This window comes from Cyprinus carpio, chromosome B23 (assembly GCF_018340385.1).
Source record: "Cyprinus carpio isolate SPL01 chromosome B23, ASM1834038v1, whole genome shotgun sequence".
NCBI lineage: Eukaryota > Metazoa > Chordata > Actinopteri > Cypriniformes > Cyprinidae > Cyprinus > Cyprinus carpio.
The window spans coordinates 14,128,405-14,142,934 of NC_056619.1; the positions used below are offsets into that span (position 1 = coordinate 14,128,405).

General features: G+C 34.9%; 1 protein-coding gene across 17 annotated transcripts in view; it reads left to right on the top strand.

Annotated features, from left to right (window-relative positions):
• The window catches only part of rap1gapa (RAP1 GTPase activating protein a), an 87,916-nt gene extending 76,342 nt beyond the window's left edge, over positions 1 to 11,574 (top strand). For 8 of the 17 annotated variants that reach the window (XM_042750150.1, XM_042750140.1, XM_042750142.1 and 5 more), the window contains 9 exons: positions 1,365 to 1,508; positions 4,331 to 4,408; positions 6,451 to 6,560; positions 7,907 to 8,023; positions 8,909 to 9,044; positions 9,276 to 9,387; positions 9,535 to 9,626; positions 9,885 to 9,932; positions 10,902 to 11,574. In XM_042750150.1, the coding sequence (XP_042606084.1) occupies positions 1,365 to 1,508; positions 4,331 to 4,408; positions 6,451 to 6,560; positions 7,907 to 8,023; positions 8,909 to 9,044; positions 9,276 to 9,387; positions 9,535 to 9,626; positions 9,885 to 9,893 (798 nt within the window). In that variant the 3' untranslated portion in view covers positions 9,894 to 9,932; positions 10,902 to 11,574. Of the gene's footprint in view, positions 1 to 1,364; positions 1,509 to 4,330; positions 4,409 to 6,450; positions 6,561 to 7,365; positions 7,461 to 7,906; positions 8,024 to 8,908; positions 9,045 to 9,275; positions 9,388 to 9,534; positions 9,627 to 9,884; positions 9,933 to 10,901 lie in introns of all 17 variants that reach the window. The other 9 variants (XR_006158133.1, XR_006158134.1, XR_006158135.1 and 6 more) reach the window with 9 other exon arrangements.
• Positions 11,575 to 14,530: the final 2,956 nt, after the last annotated feature.

Consider the following 14,530-nt stretch of genomic DNA (forward strand, 5'->3'; position numbering starts at 1 on the left):
AGCTCTGGGGTCTCTGTGAGGGCACTTACATCCAGAATAGAGGGGGATGGGGATGTTTGTGAAGCATTGCTGTGGCTTGTGTGTGAATGCTGGACGGGGTGGATTTGGTTTGTGGTCATAAATCTTTTCCTGACATGAGATGAGTCATTCATTCAGAGCAGTGTTATTTTACTGTCTTTATATACTATCATTTTTGTATAATAATAGAATATTTTTTGATTATAATTTATGTTTTATGTTTTCATTTTAGTTAAAGTTTTAGTAATTCTGTTGATGTGTTTGTCTTTTTTATTAATTTCCGTTTTTAATATGTCTATTAAGTATTAGTTATTCAATAGTTTTTATTTAGTTTAAGTTTAGTTGTTTTAGTACTTCAGCTTAAACAAAAACTAAATTCAGCCTTTATAAACTAGCTGAAGTAAAATAAGTTTTTTTGTACTTCATGTTAGTTAACAGTTTTATGGTTTTCGTTAGTGATAATAACTAGCATATTTTTCTCTCTTGGGATTTAGATAGCAGTGTCTTTATGACTCCAGCTGCCAAGTGATCTAACCAATGCTACCGAAATTTAATTACTTATTACCATAATTAAAGCTAATTAAATCCTATTAGCACATTGTCGAGCATAGATCCACTCATGAGATTTATCTTATGCTCTACAGTGTTTTGCTTCCTGAAATACTTTGCAAATTAATCAGTAGTACATGATTAATCATACACGACACAAATATTTCTCTGTAATGTGCAGCATTATGCCTGATGAGTATATAGAGGTTATTTTTCAAGTAGACTGAATTTTCCATAGCAATAATTTACTACAGACAGGGAACGTTTATATGTGCATAATTGAAGGTGTTCAGTGGTGTTCACGCATTGATTGTGGTCATCCAAACATGAAAAATCAATCAGACTTCTCATAAATCATTTTCATTATCTGTCTTTTAACCTAATATATTTGCTTCCGCAACCACTTATTCACACAGTTTTCAGCAGCAGCTGTCAATAGCCGAACTCATTAGCATAGACACAGCTCATCTGGGATTGTGGCATTCTGGGATTTTCCCATGAAATCGGGCAGCACTTTAGTGGGTGATGTTTAATCAATATCCATTAACACTCTCAGGCAGTTCTGCCCTCTATTGGTTGCATGCTTCAATCATGAGCAGCCAAGCTCTCTGCTAGCTTCATCTGTCCTCCCTCTGCCCACTTGCTTTTTTCTTTTACGAACAAAGCTGCACTCTTCGCTCAGGTGTTGCTAGGGTTGTTTTAGCTACTTGATTCATTGGCTTCAGACCCACTCCACTGGCCCTCGCTGACCTGCCGCTGCTCACCGTGTCTCCTCCTCATCTCTCCCTGTGCTATAGCGGGTGATCCGCAGCAGGAGCCAGTCTCTGGACACCATGGGCCTCAATATCAGGAAGTACACAGTCTCCAATAGTCACAGTGGCAGTATCACCCACAACAACAACAACCACCACTCACCAGAGACCCCTAAACCCCATGGGATAGTAAGTAACCCCCTGCCCTATTGGCTTTCCAATGGGCCAAACAATGCTAGTCCCCTCAATTCACTCCACTATGAGGCAAAAAGCCAGTCCTGGTTACACATACTTCACTAATTCCTGACTACACTGAAATCTAAGCACACGCACAGATCCTCTGAGTTGCCAAACTGAGAACAAAACAACACAACGAAGATTAAATAATTCATGATTATTCAACCAACTTCGATTTAATTAATAATTTCCCTCATGCACCAGTCCCTTTTCCCTCATTCTCATCATGCTTTTTGTGTGTCATCTCTGCAGCCACTGATCTTATTCAATGGAACTTTTACAGTTTACCTCAGGAACGTTTCTTGAAAGGGTCACTTAAATGCACTGGTCATGCACTCCTGTTTGCTGCTCTACAGTCAGGATTTCTTGAGTTAAAAGGGTCAATGACATGAAGTTCCTATCTATTCATTTATTCTAAAGTATGTTAGAAATGTGATTAATAGATTCATTGACTTCAATACATCTCTTCTATGATAAGCCTGTTTATAATTTCTGTATTAAAATATATTTTGATATTGTTTAGAATTAAAAAATAGAAATTAAGGGAAAACCTTAGGTAATTTGGCATGCGTATATAATATATTTTAATATAGGTTTTCTTTTTACAGTTTGATGTACTGAGACATCTATATATATCTATATATATATATATATATATATATAACACACACACACACACACACACATTTGATTATATAATTTGTAATATTCTTTTAAAAGTAGTACTACCTTGAAAAATATATTTTTTCAGGCAATTTTATTTTGAAAATAATATTAAACTTTCCACCCATCAGAACTTGACATGTATGTTTTGAACTTGATTTTTTTTTAACGGTTTTCTTTTTCTTTTTTGCAGACAATTTTAGTGTATAAATATGTCATTGACCCAAATGCATGTTATATGAATTTACGCTTTCCCCAGAGAAGACTGTTCCTTTAACCCCCGTTATAATCACAGGAACTGCGTGTCTTGGTTATGGTAAAGATGAGGTCCTCTGAGGGGTGCATGACAAAAAGTATTCTGGAATGTGTTGCATGTTGCTCATGAGGGAATGAAATGCTGTCAGATCTACAAGGCGTCATGTGAGACATTATTTTGTTATTTTCCTTGCGGTGTCTCTCAGGAATGAATACTATCTGATTTTGAAGTAGGATAAGGCAACCTGCAGCAGTGTTCGTATAAAGAGGGTTGTGAATGTTTTGACCTTACCACATCCCCCACAGGATCAGACATGCATCAGCACTGCATAAGAACCTGCTGGGAGAATTCCATATTTATGTGTGTGCATGTTGAATGGATTTTAATATGCAGGTGTCCTGTTGGTAAGTATAATGCTTGCACAGCTTAAGTGCAGAGACAGCATCCTCTGGCCAGCTAGCTCTTGCTCCATCAAGCGCAGCGGCTCTTGTGGTGCTGCTTCTTGCCCTGGGGACCGTCACACACTGAGAGCCATGCTAAGTCATGCCAGCGCCCCTCGTGAGCACAGCTCATATGAGTCGAGTGAAATCCCACTTTCCCCACAGGGACTCGCACTGGAACAGACTTCAGAGTTACTGAGCCATGCCTCTGTCACAGTTAATGTTTCTGTTATTTATAGTGCTATCATATGCCATGTCAGTCAGATGGCCTTCACACAGGTTATGCAATGGAGAATAAAGACCTAAATTTTAGTACAACTAATATATTGGTATTTGGAATTTAATCCCAAAGGTTACTGGCGAGAATTAGAAACGGTGTATTGATTCATCCCCTTATGGTGATTAAGTCAGAACAACAAGGGCCATTGACAGTGATAGGGGGGGTCAACACTAAGGTCCTTTGTGATAGTGGTTATCAACTGGTTTTGCTGCAGGACCCAGTACATTGCATGTCAAGTGACAACTCAACACTTACCAAAATTATTTATCATAAGTAAATAAAAAATTCTTTAAAATCAAACTGAACCTTGCATAGGTCCAGCAATATACAAAATTAGTAAAATAAACTAGATTGTAAAATTAACAGTTTTGTAAATTCAGTTTTTTAATATTTACATTTTTGTTGTATTTTATTTTAGTTTTAGTTTTTTTGTACAATTTTATTTTAATGTAAATAAAAACATCCATAAAGTCAGATTAAAACTGTTAAGTGCTTAGGACCAACAATATGCAAAAAAACTTACTAGATAGTAAAATTTTAAGTTTTTTTTTTTTTTTTTTTTTTTTTTTTTTTTAACTGGATAGTAAAATTTTAAGTTTTTTTAATTTATTTTATTATGTGAGCATTTTTCTTCTATGTCAGATCCTTTTTTGAATAACAACCCACCAGTTGTGAGCCACTGATCTATGTTATAACTATGAGTATGCATAGTTTGCATTTTTGCAAGTTTAACATAACACCTGGCACAATTAAACGGAGCCCATTTTCCAAAATAATGCATAAATGTTTATTTAAAGGCATGATATATATGAACTTCCTTGTATGACTAACCTGACTAAATGTTAAACTGTGTTCAAATGTCAACTGTCCCAATGTCACCACTTGTGTGCTATGTGCTCCTACTTCAGCTTTCTTGTCCTTCACAGGTCCCCGTACCTGCTGAGCTTCCTCTGGCCCTTTCCTTGTGTGGCTACTCTGTTGTGTTCATGACAGCTTTTTTCTTGCTGTTTATGCTTTGATAACTGTCTCTCCAGCAGATGTTTGTAGGCTATTTTGTTTGTATAACACATAACCTGCTGCATGGACTCATGATTTCTCTCGTTCTCTCTCTCTTTCTCCTGTGGGATCTGTGCAGTCATTGCTTGTCCCAGGCAAAAGTCCCAGTAAATATGGACGGCGTGGCAGTGCCATAGGAATAGGAACCATAGAAGAGGTTCATGTATAACTCTCACTCCTCTCTCATATGCATCATTTGTTCTCATCGCATGACTTTTACAACATACAGCTGCAGTTACAGTCAACTATAGTACTTTTTTCAATGCACTGATCATAATATAATATTAGATTATTGAAATTCATAGTAAGGGTTGATGCCATATTTTATTTTACACAAATAAAAACGAGGCTAAGAAATGGATGTGCATCCAGTTTAATTTTTTTGACTTTCTTTAAGTTTTGCTAAATTTTTTTAGAAATGTGGTTTGTCCACTGGAAATTGTTTGGAAATACACATATTTTTAATGTTTTGTTAACAGAATGATTGCCACCAGTGTATAATAATACACCCACTTAACAAACTATGTTTATTCCAGGGTTATTATGGTTAACTACAACTAAATGCATAAAATGGCTTTCATTCATTAAAAAAAAAAAAAAAAAAAATCATTTAGTTTCAAATTTCAATTAACAACTGATATACTAAAATAACTAAAACTAAACTAAAAATTAATTAAAACTATATACACATTTAAAACAAAAGCTAATAAAAAAGCCAAAACAATAAAGTTACTAAAACATGAAATATAAAAACAAAAATAAAATTAGCATTGGTCTGTTCTTCACAGCAATGTTTTTAATTGTTTTCAATTAAATATGGCATTTTACCCTGGATACATCTACAAGACTACATCTAACATCCCAATTTCTGTTTTTATTTGAATTTTTACACTGTATTTAATTTTTTTTTCCTTTTTTTTTTTTTTTTTTTTTTTTTTTCTTTTTTTTGCAATAATGCAAGTGTGGCCGATAACCAATAAATTATTTTGCCTAAATAAATACAACTAATAAAAATAAAACTAAACTAAAATCAATAATTTTAAAAGCTATAAGTGAATTTAGGCACCACATTATAATGTTCTGTATGAAAAATGGAAATTCATTTTGAGATTCATTTAGCCAAGTATTACATTTAAAGTGTTAAGTTTTCATTAATTCATAAATTATTAGTATTTTGCAAAGATGTACTTTAAATGAGCTTTACATGATGGTGAAGTTCAACTGTAAAAGCAAAGGAAATAGGCATGCACAATTAAATAACCAATATCAGTCAATAACAATAAAATATCTTTAATATTGGCCGATAACTGATATGAAACATATATATTGTGCATCCATCATTTTATTCATGCCATACTATCCAGTTTTACTAAACAGGCCATATTCTTTTTGAATATAAGCCACTTTGACAGTAATCATTGTTCAGTTAGAGTCATATTGCACACTTTTATATCCTCTGCCACAGTTCTTTTAAATGACCCATGTACATCTATGTGGATTCATCTACGTTCAGCAGCATTGTTTCTGTGTTTAATGTTCATGGTGAAAAGTCACAGATTTCATCATAGCTCCCCTTCCAACATCACTTCCTGCATGTAATGCATAGGTCTGCTACATTTTTAATGTCCAACGTCATTTCTTGTTGTGGAGTATGTACTATTCGGTGCATTTCTATCCCCTCGTCTGATAATTGTACACTCTTTGCGAGCTAATAGCATAGAAACACAAAGGACAAAGGCAACAGAGAGTCTTTCCAAAGCCTTTGAAGCCATTTTAGATAAAAGCCTTTCTGAAGGCCTTTCATTTGAAGTCATAAAGCAGTAGCTGTAAAATCCCAGCGCTCAGGCTTGAAGAGAACAAAGTGTCCCCAGCGAGAGCACAGCCGCCCAGTGAAGCTCAGGAGATCCTGCTCCCATCTTTCATCTCTCAGTTCAGGCCGAAACCCTCAAGCACACACTTCACATCCACCCTGCCAGTCAAGCTACGAAACAGTGTCTTTTTTTCTCAAAAAGACTGGAGCACGCCACAGATATTCGAAATAATAGACTACAATTGCAAGGGTATAACATAAACCTGACCAATAGAGGATGTATTATCCTTAAAGTTTCCTTTGAGAAGTTTTCACATGGTGTCCATCACAGTGTGAAGGTGTTTCTTTATGAATCCTTGGCTCACTGATCTTCTTGTTCTCTCCTACAGTCTTTGATCATTCCTGGAAAAAGCCCAACTAGGAAAAAGTCAGGACCTTTCAGCTCTCGACGTAGCAGTGCTATTGGCATTGAGAACATCCAGGAGGTCCGGGAGAAGAGGTAAGAGGAGGAGGAAACTTCAGAAACTGCAATTGTGAAGCATGACATTTTCAATGTATCAGATTCAGGCACTCTTGTGCTCAAACCTGCTTTCAGAATGCACTACAATTCAGAAGTTTGGCTTGGAATTTTTTTCTTTAATTTATTTATTTCATTTTTTTTTTATTATCATCTATTATTATTTATTATAATTTTTTATTATTTTATTTAGTTATTTTATTATCACAGTTAAAAAATATTAAACAGCTCAACTGCTTTTCAACATTGATAATAAGAAATGTTTCTTGAGTAGCAAATCAAATCATAAGCCTGGAGTGATGGCTGCTCAAATACATCTTTGCCGTCACAGAAATAATTTATATTTCAAAATATATTAAAATAGAGTTATTTTGAATTGTAATAATATTTTACAATAATCTTTTTTTTGTTGTTTTTGTATAGTAATATTTCTATATAAAAGTTAAGTTTGAATATATCACTGTTTTTTATCACTGTTTTATCAAATAAATGCAGTCTTAGTGAGTATATGAATCATTAAAAACATTTAAAATAAAATAAAAATAAATCCAAACTTTTGAGTGTGCGAGCGTGTTTGAGAAAGAGCAGGGCTCAACAATAGCAATCAACAAAGCCAGTTTGAGAGAGATTATTGACAGTGTTAGTTCTGAGGGAATGGTTATATCCCAAAAATCTTACATTTATTGATCATGCACTGTACATGCAAAAATGAGTTATACGCAGAACATAAAGTGTAATATTACACTGAACTTTACACTCCTTTTGTGTGTTTATGTGTTTGGTGAAGATTGCCGCTCTGTTGTCAGAGGACAGGACAGTGCTCTGTCTCTCTCTACCCAGCGTCACTCTCAAGAATGGGAGGCTCATCGTGGATTCCTCCAAGTATAAACGGCACCTTAGAATGACACCTCTATAACCACAGAGTAGCTGCTTTCCTTACCTGGCCATAGCAATGCATCTGAAATGCTATGAATTATGGCATTTGGCACATTATTAAACTGGTCACACATGCAAAATCAGCATGCTAACTGATTGGTGGTCTGCTAATTTTTCAGCCAATCAATGTCTGTTTTACTGATTTTGCATAAGCTGACCTTTGTCATATGTGCTGTAGTACTTACAGGCCCTTTGAATGGTGTTGCTCCGAATTCAGTTTCAGTATAGTGATGTGAATCGGCATGCACTGTTGTATCTAACCTAACCTAACTCTGAGTAGACTGCTGTTGAGCTTGGACTCTGTCACCTCACCTCACCTTTGACGTGTAGAGTTTCAAACACAATGCTTATGCTGCCCTCTGATGGTGAAAGTGTGTGTGTGTGTGTGGCAGTAGAGAGTGCTCCCCCAGCACACAGAAGACTCCTGACAGTGGCCACGCCTCCCAGGACCCCAAGTCTGAAAACTCCTCCAATCAGAGCTCTCCTGAGATCCTCATCACCAAGAACAGGTAAAGTGAAAAGCATAACCGAGTGACGATTGATTCGATATTTTAGTGAGCCTTAGACCTTGTGCTTTTATGTCTCAAGGGTTGATTTCAATGTTTTGTTAAAATTTGTTTAAATAGTTTTTGAAACTTTCTACTATGCCTTTATTTATTTTTACTTATTTTCAAATGTAATTTTAATGTTTAGATTGTATTGTTTTTCTTTTGTCCCTAACCTAGATATTCTATCTTAATCTACGAAAAAACATGATAAAATTTAAATTATTATAATATTGATATATTTAAACAGTTAAATTAACATCTTTCATTTTAATAAACATTTTCTATGTAATTTTAATACTTCAAATGTTGTGTGAAAATGATGTAAACATAGTCATTTATTTTTGAAAATTGAAATTGCCAGTACTGATGGACTGGATATGTTCCAAAAATCTATCATTTAGTGAGTGATCATGCAAAGCAGTGTGTGTGTGTGTGTGTGTGTGTGTGTGTGTGTGTGAAATCTCAATAGATAATCTAAAAATTCCTTACTTGCTTATTAAAGAGACACCTGTGTTAATGAAGAGCAAGTTTGAGATGCTAAATAAAAAGGTAGAATTTTTTATGGTGTGCTGTGTCCAAAAAGGCTGTTTTTTAATTATACAAAACATGGAGAAAATTGCTACAAATGTAATTACCATCACTTCCTTAATTTGAGATGTGGTGAAAATGAAAATGAAATTTGCTGAAAAAAAAAAAAAACTGCTGAACAATGTCAGTTTTTGCTCATATTTGGTGATTAATAGGGTTTGCTACTGAACCCTGGCTGTGTGTTTTGGTGGATGCAAGCAATCTGACAACAAGAACTACGAGAGTTTTTATATGTAACATGTTTTTGTATGTGTGTAGCTCAAGCATGTACTGCCAGGCTCCCTCCATTCCTGAGGCTCATGACCTGTCCCGCTCCTCCTCTAACGCCAGCAGCTTTGCTAGTGTGGTAGAGGACAATGAAACCGAGGCCACAGAGGACTATGACACCGGCATGGTGAGAAAAGCACATTTATCATCAACACATTCAAGTATTGACATCTCTAGAAACTACACAGTCATTGCATGCAAACTGTCTTTGGCACAAACATGTGTTTGGAAAATGCATGTTTATTTGGGAGAATAATGTTTACAGCAGAGAATAACATTTAGAAAGAATTCTTATACAGACTTCATATATTTTGTTAGTATGTCTGCTAGAACAATTTGTTGTATTTGTCCCATTCAGGAGAGTCTGTCGTCAGCAGATACTCCTCATAAACGAGACTCGTTCACGTACAGCACATGGCTGGAGGACAACATGAGCACTGCCAGTACAACCAGCAGGGGGAGCTCTCCTGGTGAGAGAAACAAGCTGTGCAAAATAGTTTCACTCACACACCCTTAACATATTTATAAAAAATTAAACATCTTTGGTGAATCTTTGTGTAGTAGTGTAGCTTATGTTTGTGTGTTTATCTATTAAATAAATGTTCTTATGTTTCCAGCTGGGAAAACAGATAGTGGAAAGAACCAGGAGCAGAACCGTGCAGACATCCGCATCAAACTTGAGCGACCGCATGACCACAAGTCCACATCTGTGAGTCTTACTAGCCTAGTCTAAACATAGTGAATGTAATAGTATTTGCTTTAGTGTAAAGATACAGCAACTGTTAATAGCCTCTTTTTTTTTATAGAAAAAAATCTTATCGATTCCAGACTTTTGAACAGCATCCTTTACAGTTTGCACATAAAGGATGTCAGCTTCATTAGTCAGTTATTTGGTGTGTGTGTGTGCACTCTGCCGGCCTTTATTTATGTCTGTTGTAACTCTGTAACTGTGTGTGCATCTGTGCAGAACTGCTAGCCCCTCCTGATTGAATGCCTCATGGACGTCCATCAACAGGTTAGATATACTGTATCATGACTGAATTCATTTCCTTTCATCAACTGAAGATGTAAACTCATAATCTAGTCTTTTGTATAGCCCTATATTAAATATTAAGACACTCTTTTAAAGTTGTACAAGTATATGACCACTGCATTAAACTTTAAAGTGGTACATATTTTAGATCAATTTTATATGAAGCATGCTATTTTTAAGGCTGAATGAAAGAATACATTTAGGAAAACTTACAAAGATAGACCAAATATTATTATTTATTTATTTATTTTGCTTAAGTGATGGAAAGCATTTTGAGATATTGTTAGTGTTTTCATAATTTGGCAGAAATAAGGAATCATTTTTGGTAAATGCAACCTTTGTCTCAGTATATGAACATTTCAAATGTATTTTGTTTTGCTTGGCAGCCCATGTTTTTGTAAGTCAGATTTTTTTTTTTTTTAAGAAATTAATACTTTTTTTCAGCAATGATGCAGTAAATTGATCAAAAGTGATAGTGAAGACATTCATAGTGTTCCAAAAGATTTCTATTTAAAATTAATGCTTAGATGTTCTATTAAAAATTTATCAATTTGAACTTCTCCACAAAAATATTAAGCAGTATTATTATTCAACATTGATAGCGTTTCTTGAGCACCCAATCAGCATATTAAAAGGAGTTCTGACAGATTGTGTGAAGTTGAAGACTGGAGTTTGCCAGCACAGGATTAAATTACATTTTTAAATATATTCAAATAGAAACTGTTTTTATTCTAATAATATTTCACAATATTACAGTATTTTGACCAAATAAATGCAGCCTTGGTGAGCATCAAATACATACAAATGAGCAAAAATGCTAATTTTCATTGATAATGTATGTAATTAGTTAATACAGTGTATGTGACAACTCTTGTAGATTTTTAATTTGTTTTTCATGCTAATGCAGTGTCAGTGACCTGATTATTGTTCCAAACCTTATTTTCCAAACAGCATTTCTGTTAGAAACACCATAGAGAGAAAAGGCGAACTGGAGTTTATGCAGTTACTTGATGAAGAAGAGGATGACGACCACAGTTGGCTGCAGAAGTGACAACATGTACATGCCCCAGAACCACAATCATGTGACCATACCTCCATCAGGACACTCACTTCCCTTGCAGACTTGACCAGAAACAGGAAGGAGTTGGTTATAGGCAGCCAGAGACTGTGCATTGGCTCTGTCCCCTTGTGAGTACATCAGTAAATGAATGAGAACCTCCTCTGTAGCAGCATCTACTGACACGCCACTGTGCTGGTGAGTGGCTAAACTAGCAGGTTATTTGAGGTCCCAACACTGTGCTGAAATTCAATTCTGTGAAGTTTGTCTCCTAAAGAACATTTTATCTGCTTGTGTGACGAAAACTTTTTAGCCCTGTCCCAAATGGTGGACTCTGCAACAGGGATAGTGCATTCTTCTGAAACCTAAAATGACAAATGGGAGGCGCTACGGTCTCAAGGACTTCACTGCAAATATATTACACATCCAATCCGCTATTTAGGACAGGGCCATAGAGACCAAACCATGTCATGTCTGTCGTTCAGAATTCAGGTGTGAAAACCCTTGATCTGATGTTCATTGTAGCTGTGCAATACATTATTTAAAAGTAACATCACTCCAAGAGTTCAAAGTAAAAAAAAGATCTTGTTTATCAACGACAGATATTTTTAAAAGTAACATCACTCCAAGAGTTAAAAAAAAAATAGCATTACCGATAAGCTGCTAATAATTTTGTGATATGGCCAATATTAACATTCAATACTATTTTATAAAGAAATAACAAACATAAATGAACTTTTTTACACAGTCACCACAGATTAAGGTATCACAGCATTATAAAATACAGTATGAGAATGGATATTTATTTTGAAATTTGTTAAATATTACATTTAAGAGTTACATTTTTTGTGTTTTTTTAAGTTTTTGAGCATTAGATGATGACAAAAGGAAATTAAATTAAATTAATGAATAGAGTAAAATAGCCAGTACTGATGCATTAAGACATTTTTAATATCAGCCAATAACTGATGTGGTATTGATACTGTATACTGTGCATCCCTAGCTTCTTTTTATCTACAGTGTGTATATTAGGGGTGTACTGGTACACAAACATGATGGTTCGGTATGTACCTTGTTTTTGACTTCATATTTCAGTATGGTTTTGGTACAGCAGGAGGAATAAACTAAACATAAAATTGGTTTACTGAACAAATTGTTCTTTATACGCTAAATATCGGCCGATAATCAATGCGCTTCTCGTCAGCTGTTTCTCTAATCAGCGGTAAATTCCATCAGGTGCATGATTTCACATAGAGCAGCTGTTACTACACAGAGCCGTTCTTAACTGACAAGCTGTGCAAATCCACGTTCATTATCAGGGAGAAAATCATGTGAAATCATGCACCTGATGGAATTTACAGCTGATTAGAGAACCAGCTTTACTGAGGAGATGCACATTAATTATCGGCCGATATTTATCGTGCACCCCTAAAATTTATAGGAATAAAAATCTACCTCAGCTTATGCTCTAAACTACTTTTGCATTACTATAAGGTTACAATTAACTACAGAGCCCAAACTTAAATTTAATTACTATTTATTTTAAAATATAATCAGCACTTAACTTTGTATGCAGTTGCATGCAAGCATGTAAACTGCACATAATGCAGTTTTTAAATTAACTTCTAAATTATACAATTTGTGCGATTGAGCGATTGCATTAGATGTTCGTTCATGTTTATTTCACGTTAAAACTATTAGTAAAGAGTAAGAGATGATCGTGCTCACTTGTGCTCCGTTTGAACTGAAACATTTATACAGCGATCTATCAGGCCACATCAAAGAGCGTCAAAATGTTGCTTTTGTAAAAAAATGTTTGCTTGAAAAGATGAGACTTTATTATATAAAACTGGAATTTCCCAATGAAATTCAACTTGTGCAGTGGTTAAAACAATGCTGTATTTGTTCAGTATGTGTACCGAACTGAAACACCCGTACTGAAAATTTTTGGTACAAATACGTGTACATTTACACCCCTAATAGTGTAGCTCATATTTATCGGTGAGAATTTGTCAGAAACTAGAGGGTGCCGTTACTCTTAAATAATGTATTTATCTGCCATTATCACTAGTTCATGGAGAAATGTGGCATTTTAATAAGTGCAGCTCAAAGAAAATATTCATATTTGATTAGCATCGAAACATGACAGTTTCATGAAGTGTGACAGATGCCCTCTGAATATATTAGATTAGAGATTGCAGATGCCTTACCTTACCCTCAAACAGATGATATGTGCATCCATGTCAGTGTTACAACAATAGTGAGTTAACATACTAATTCAGCTTAGTTTCCTGACCAGCTAACCAAGCAGGACTAACTGCAAGTCATGGTTTATGCTCAGCTTTGTTTCACCAATTGGACATGTTGATTATTTGCCACATAAGCAGCCCCTGATAAATGTCTTGGATCTTGAGTTTCATTCCTTATGATGACACTTCTCTTTGTTTTTCATAAAGGAAACTGTATAAAAATCCCTAGTGGAGATATTTTCCTTATGCTGACAATTCAAACTGGCTCTTCTTTGCTTGTGTTTGATGCTGACAATTCAAATTGTGTTTGAAAATACAGATCGTTACAGTCCTCTTTAAAACACTCAGTCTAGACAGGACTTTTGAGTTAAAACAAATGTACTGTTGCTAATCTATAAACCAATCATTAATGCCAAAAATCAGTCAATGTGATGTTTGCTCTTTCTGTTAAAGGCAAAAAGCATTGAATGGAGCTTAAATATGGCAGAGTGGTTTGGGTTGCCTTACTCTTAAGTGTCAAAATATATGAAGGGGAAAGCTTAGCAGAATTTTTTGCAATGTATTTATGATAAATGATTGGCCTTACTGGCTTCCATTAAACTGCCTTTATACCATCTTGTCCTACACCATTAAAATGTAATGTAGTTATCATAGATGATCCATGTTTGCTTGATATATTTCCCATAAATGAAGCCGTCCTGATTACACACTCAGACACTGGCTGTGTCCGAAACCTAAAAAAAAAATGTTTTGCAGGATCATGTGACACTGTACAGTAGACTGGAATAGCTAATGGCTGCTGAAAATTCAACTTTGCCATCACAGTAATAAATTATGTTTTAAAAAATATTAAAATAGAAAACAGTTCTTTAAAATTGCAATAATTTTTCACAATATTACTGTTTTTGCTGTATTGTTTTCAAATAAATGTAGCCTTGGGGAGCTTAAGAGACTTATTTGAAAAACATTAAATAATCGTGTCTGTCTGTTTTTTTTTTATGCCTGTGTGAATTTTTAGACTGATTAGGCAGCTGCTTGAGGTTTTGGACACAGCCATTGTGAGATGTTGCATTAAAAAAGCCAACTATATATATATATATATAATGCTTTTTTTTTTTTTTTATACCAGAGTACAAGGCTGTACATCATCACAACTAGAGAGAATTACTAACACCATAACTACAACCTCTAGAGGTCCTGGTATCAGTTGTGTACCAATAAAAATGCTCAAATATGTAGGAAATATTATTTTTAGTCTGCTTTTGTTTTGCGCT